The 5679-nt window shown below is 48.2% G+C and overlaps 1 protein-coding gene across 1 annotated transcript in view; it reads left to right on the top strand.

Moving 5' to 3' along the window:
• The window catches only part of PMP22 (peripheral myelin protein 22), a 32161-nt gene extending 26890 nt beyond the window's left edge, over positions 1-5271 (top strand). The window contains exon 4 of the mRNA XM_006030079.3: positions 4921-5271. Coding sequence (XP_006030141.1) covers positions 4921-5087 — 167 coding nt within the window. The 3' untranslated portion in view covers positions 5088-5271. The remainder of the gene's footprint in view (positions 1-4920) is intronic.
• The last annotated feature ends 408 nt before the right edge of the window (positions 5272-5679 follow it).

The raw sequence follows: 5679 nt of genomic DNA, 5'->3' as shown, positions 1-5679 counted from the left end.
AGCAGGAAAAAAACCCTGGCACCCTTGACTGCTCACCGTGAGCTTTACCCTTTGAGCATATTCCCATATTCAGAATCAGTTATGCTACGGTCCTTCCTGTGTCTGCAGTGGAAATAGTCATTAGCATGTGTTCTATGCAACCACATTCCCAAAAAGGACAATTGCTGCTGTGTTTCGAGTTATCTGTAGGTGACTTTAGCATAGATTCAAGCCTGTTTTCTATCTTGCCAGTGTCAAGAGACAATTGTTTTGCTTTTTCTGCATGGGCTAATGCAGTAGGAGTTCTCGTGTCTGCTCAGAAAATGGAAACTGCAGCAGCAGCTTGTTAATTAAACATATTCCCACTTCTGCACTTTATTTGAACAAAGGGACAGTGTAAAGCAAAATAGCAGCTCAAATATCACTGTGGTTAGATGTAGGTGGTCCCAAGGTCTGTCCGAGAGATTTGGAACAGAGTTAGCTCCAATGATGGCACAGTGAACATATAATAGAATTGCTGGGATCAACTAAAAAACCTTGTTTTCAGTGGGAAATAGTGGTGGCTTTGTGCAAAAGCTTTGTAACGTTGGAGGCTGATATTTTTTGGTACAGTGCTAGAGTGGATACTGTTGATATTGGGCAGATCTACATGTGCAATTAGTGCACCTGAATAAACTCTGGCACAATTTGTACATTTATACATGTGCTTGGGACTGAAGTATGATGAGCCAGGGCGATGCAGCCCCAAATGACAGGGGGCACGGGGGGTCAGCCTGCTAGCCCGAAGCTGCTCTGCCCCGGCTCAACATGCTGTGGAGGCTGTGGTTGGGCACTATAGTGCAGGGCTAGCTGGCAAGCAGTCCCAGCTAGCCCCAGTCACTATCTACACGTGCATTGGGGTAAAGTATCTCCACCCCAGAGTGCTGAGGGAATTAGTAGAGGTCATTGTGGGACCCCTGGCATGGCCTTACGAGCACTCATGGTGCTCTGGCGAGGTGCCAGAGGACTGGAAAAGGGCCAATGTAGTCCCGTCCCCATTTTCAAAAAAGGGAGGAAGGAAGACCCAGGAAATTATAGGCCTGTTAGTCTTACCTCGGTCCTGGGGAAGCTCTTTGAGAAAATTATCCAGGAGCACATCTGCGAGGGGCCAGCAGGGAAGATTATGCTTAGGGGAAACCAACACGGGTTCATTAGAGGCAGGTCCTGTCAGACCAACCTGGTGGCCTTCTATGACCAGGTCACAAAATCCTTGGACGCAGGTGTCGCGGTGGACTTAGTTTTTCTGGACTTTAGGAAGGCCTTCGACACTGTCTCTCACCCTATTCTTGTTAAAAAATTAGGAGATTGTGGTGTCGATGCCTACACAGTCAGATGGGTCACAAATTGGCTGGAGAGCCACATCCAGAGAGTGGTGGTGGACGGGTCATTTTCAGCCTGGAGGGATGTGTGCAGCGGGGTTCCCCAGGGCTTGGTCCTCGGGCCCGCACGGTACAACATCTTCATCGGTGACTTGGACAAGGGGGTGAAAAGCACCTTGTTCAAATTCGGAGATGACACTAAGATGTGGGGAGAAGTGGGCACGCTAGAAGGGAGGAACAGGCTTGAATTGGGTCTGGACAGGTTACAGGGGTGGGCGGATGAGAACAAGATGGGATTCAATACTGACAAGTGCAAGGTGCTGCACCTGGGGAGGAAGAACCAGCAGCAGACCTACAGGCTGGGGAACTCCCTTCTCATCAGCACAGAGGCCGAAAAGGATCTTGGAGTCATTATTGACTCCAAGACAAGCATGGGCCGTCAATATGGGGACACGGTCAGGAAAGCTAACCGCACCTTGTCATGCATCTACAGATGCATCTTGAGCAGGTCCAGGGAGGTGATCCTCCCCACCTATGCGACATTGGTCAGGCCGCAGTTGGAGTACTGTGTCCAGTTCTGGGCGCCACACTTCAGGAGGGATGTGGACAACATGGAGAGGGTCCAGAGGAGGGCCACTTGCATGATCAGGGGGCAGCAGGGCAGGCCGTACAAGGAGAGGCTATGAGACCCAAACCTGTTCAGCCTCCACAAGAGAAGGCTGAGAGGGGATCTGGTGGCCATCTACAAACTGGCCAAGGGAGACCAGCAGGCAATGGGAGAGTCCCTGTTCCCCCGAGCACTACTGGGAGTAACAAGGAATAACGGCCATAAGTTGACCGAGAGTAGATTCAAGCTGGATATCAGGAGGCACTACTTCACAGTCAGGCCGACTAGGATCTGGAACCAACTTCCGAGGGAAGTGGTGCTCGCTCCTACCCTGGGGGTCTTTAAAAGGAGGCTAGACAGACACCTTGCCAGGGTCGTTTGGCCCCCGTACTCTTTCCTGCCCATGGCAGGGGGTTGGACTTGATGATCTGCTCAGGTCTCTTCCGACCCTACCAACTATGAGTAAATAACTCCACCATAGTATAGTACTTGCGTACTACCCCTCAGAGGAGTTAGTTACTCCAGTTAATTACTCCAGCCTAATAGTGCCGCTCATGTAGACAGAGATGCTTTACTGCAGAGATAATTAGTGAGCTCCTCAGTAAAGTGCGTGCGTCGATGCCCCCACTGTCTAGCAGATCGTTTCCCAGAAGTGCCGTGCAGAGGTCCCAAGCTGAGGCTTGGGGAAGCTAGGGAGCGGATACAATGCACGCAGAATAAAGAGAAGGGAAGGGAATGCCTTATCATTAAAGGAATGTCCTAAGGGTGGCACTGACACTGTGGACTAAATCTTTTTTCACCCCACGTGCCTCATTGGCACTTATGTAGGCACTTGTGCACTGTTTGATTCCACATCCTCTGTTTCCGTGCTGAGCATGCTCAATCGGCTGTGCTATAGCCACACAAGTGCCCAGTTACATGGTTACTGCTGAAACTTCAGTTGTAGAAAATCCATGATAGGTGTTTGATAGAGCAGGGCCCTTCCAACTTTCAGTTCAGTAGTCTAGTGGTTAGGAAACTTAGTTAGGGAGCAACAGATCCAGGATTTAGACCCCACTTGCCTACAGAGCATATGAACCTAGTTCTCTTACTTGCAAACAAAATGCTTCAATCACTAGGCCAAGCATGAGACATTGCCCAGAGCATGTCCAGCCCTGCTCTTGAAGCAGGCTTACTGGGCAGTCAGGAGGAGAAAAATATTTCAGAGGGAGGGTGGCTCAATATGACGGTTATTACCTTGGAATGGAAGGGTCCTCGGCCTTAGTTTGGCCCCTGTCCCCAGTATGGCACAAGCTGTCCCTGTTCTGGTTATCTACTTTATCCAATGAAAAGTAAATGTATGCGACAGTAGAGCAACATCAGGAGGAGGACTGGAGAGAGCTGTGGGCAGTGCCCAGGCAGAACTAACCTTTCTGGCAGGCACACCACAAGTGAGCCCTGCACCCACCCTGGGTGCTACTCTGAACTCCTTCCTCTGCTGATTCTGATGCTCTTTCTTGTTCCCTACTCTGTGCTCCCGGCCCTATCTCCTCCTCTGCTCTCTGCTTCCTGCCTGATCTCCTGCTCTCCTTACTGCTCTCTAGCCTATTGGCTGCTACGCTGCCTGTCCCTTTCCTGATCTGCTGTATGCAACACAGAGCCTGCCAAGTTGTTGTGGCACTTATGCTGCAGGTTGGACACCACTGACCTAGCCCATGTCTTGGTAATTGAAGCACTTCAATAAGTAGGAGAGGCAGGTTCAAATCCCCTTTGGGTGAGGGAGTGTCTAGAATTTAAGTCTCTGCTTGGGCAAGTGTCCTAACCACTAGGCAACTGTGCTAAAAGACCCACCAGTCATGGTTTTTATGGTCAAAAGTTTTGGGACTTACCCAGCATTATGTGTGTACTTGGGCAATTCTGTTCCCCCTGGACACTTACACAGCTGTGGTGCAACTCAGCTGGAGAGTTCAAGGAAATCCAAGTGGCGTGGACTCCAAACTGCATAAGTGCTAGAAATAGCAGTTACCTGGCAGTTTAAAACTTGGTACAGCATTTGGTACTTTAAATCTGGAAAGTACTTAGCCTAACACCTTCATCTTTCCTTTTCATTTTTTAAAAAAAGCTTTGGCAGATGTGTGCTTGGATTTCATAGGCAGAATGGTCCTCCGGGTCATACCTGTAGCTGTAAAATGACTGCTGGAAGTTTTGTGCCTGTACCTAACACATGGCCTGGGGCATTCATAAATGAGCCCAAGCTTCTGCTGTGTCAGAGAAATGGACGCAAGCTCTGAATTCCCCAGGGATGAGATCTGAGGGTTTGTCTGCACTGCAGACACAGAAGCTTTAAATTAGCTGACTCATGTCCCTGTACCCGTCTAGCTGCAGCACTGCAGAGCTCAGCACAAACTAATGTAACTCTGAATTCCTCACACGAGACCTGTTCATGAAACTTGTATTTTAGCTGCTAAAACTTAGTGTATACAGTATCTTTGAATCAGTCCGAAAGGTTCTTCATCTCTCTAGCTATCATGGACCGTAGATGCACATGATTTGATCATTCTTTACTCCCCAGCAGGTTTTTCCATCTGTATTCCCATACACCTAAGATTTTGTATCAGGTTTCTGGTTGTGGTGCAAGGTAGAACAAGGTTTTAGATTGTAGGAAAGTAGGACTCAAGGCAGGATCATCCCTAACTAAACCATCCCAGCCAAGTATTGTCTGTCTAACCTGCTCTTGAAAATATCCAGGGATACAGATTTCACAACTTCTCTAGGCAGCTTATCCCTCTACTCAACTATCCTCATAGTCAGAAATGTCTTCCTAATCTCCAACCTAAATTTCCTCTGCTGCAGTTTAAGAGTTTTATTGGTGCTGCTCAGCTTTGTCCTTTCAGACCTCCCTGATGAGGATGTAAACCCAGTTCTTGAAATGCACAGGCCCGTGTTCTCAGCACGACATCACTCACCCTTGTTCCATGTTTGCTTCCCCTGATCCAGGGCTATGTGTGATGAGCGGTGCAGCCATCTTCACAGTGAGATACACGGAGTGGCAGATACCCTCAGATGACATCTCCTTCGGCTTTGCCTACATCCTGGCTTGGGTGGCCTTCCCATTGGCCGCCATCAGCGGAGTGATCTACATCATCTTAAGGAAGCGCGAATAATGAAGCTCGAGGCGAGGTGGCCAAGACAGGGGCACTCGTGACATCCATGGAGGGGATAGAGGCGGGGAAAAATAGACGAGAAAACAGAAAAAAAAATTAACCAAAAAAGAAAACCCGAGCACCCCCCCAACACAAAAAACAAAAACAAAAAAACAAAGGAAATAAACAAATGGTTACTTGTTAATTGAAGATGTATATAGTATCTATGGTTTAAAAAACCTATTTATAACACTTTTTACATATATGTACATAGTATTGTTTGCTTTTGTTGACCATGCGCTATGTTTTAAAGCCTAAAGAAAGTGCCTAAGGAACTATTACTCTAACAGTATAACAAGAGCGCAGTATTTTTCTTTCCTGTTTTTGTTTTGCCCTGAGGTGAAATGAAACCCTCTTTGAAAGCCTTCCTGTGACCCACCCCTGCCAACCCCAAGCCCAAATCTGCCCATCAAAGGAATGCCCACCCAGACCAGGTCCTCAGCTGATGTGCTCCTCCCCTGACTTGAATGGAGCAATGCCAGTTTATACCAGCAGAGGATTCATTCCCCCCACCAAGTGCTGTGATCCTGTTAACTGAAGTGCATGTATAAAT

Source organism: Alligator sinensis, unplaced genomic scaffold, assembly GCF_000455745.1.
Source record: "Alligator sinensis unplaced genomic scaffold, ASM45574v1 scaffold584_1, whole genome shotgun sequence".
Classification (NCBI taxonomy): Eukaryota; Metazoa; Chordata; order Crocodylia; family Alligatoridae; genus Alligator; species Alligator sinensis.
This window is presented reverse-complemented; position numbering and strand designations above follow the sequence as displayed.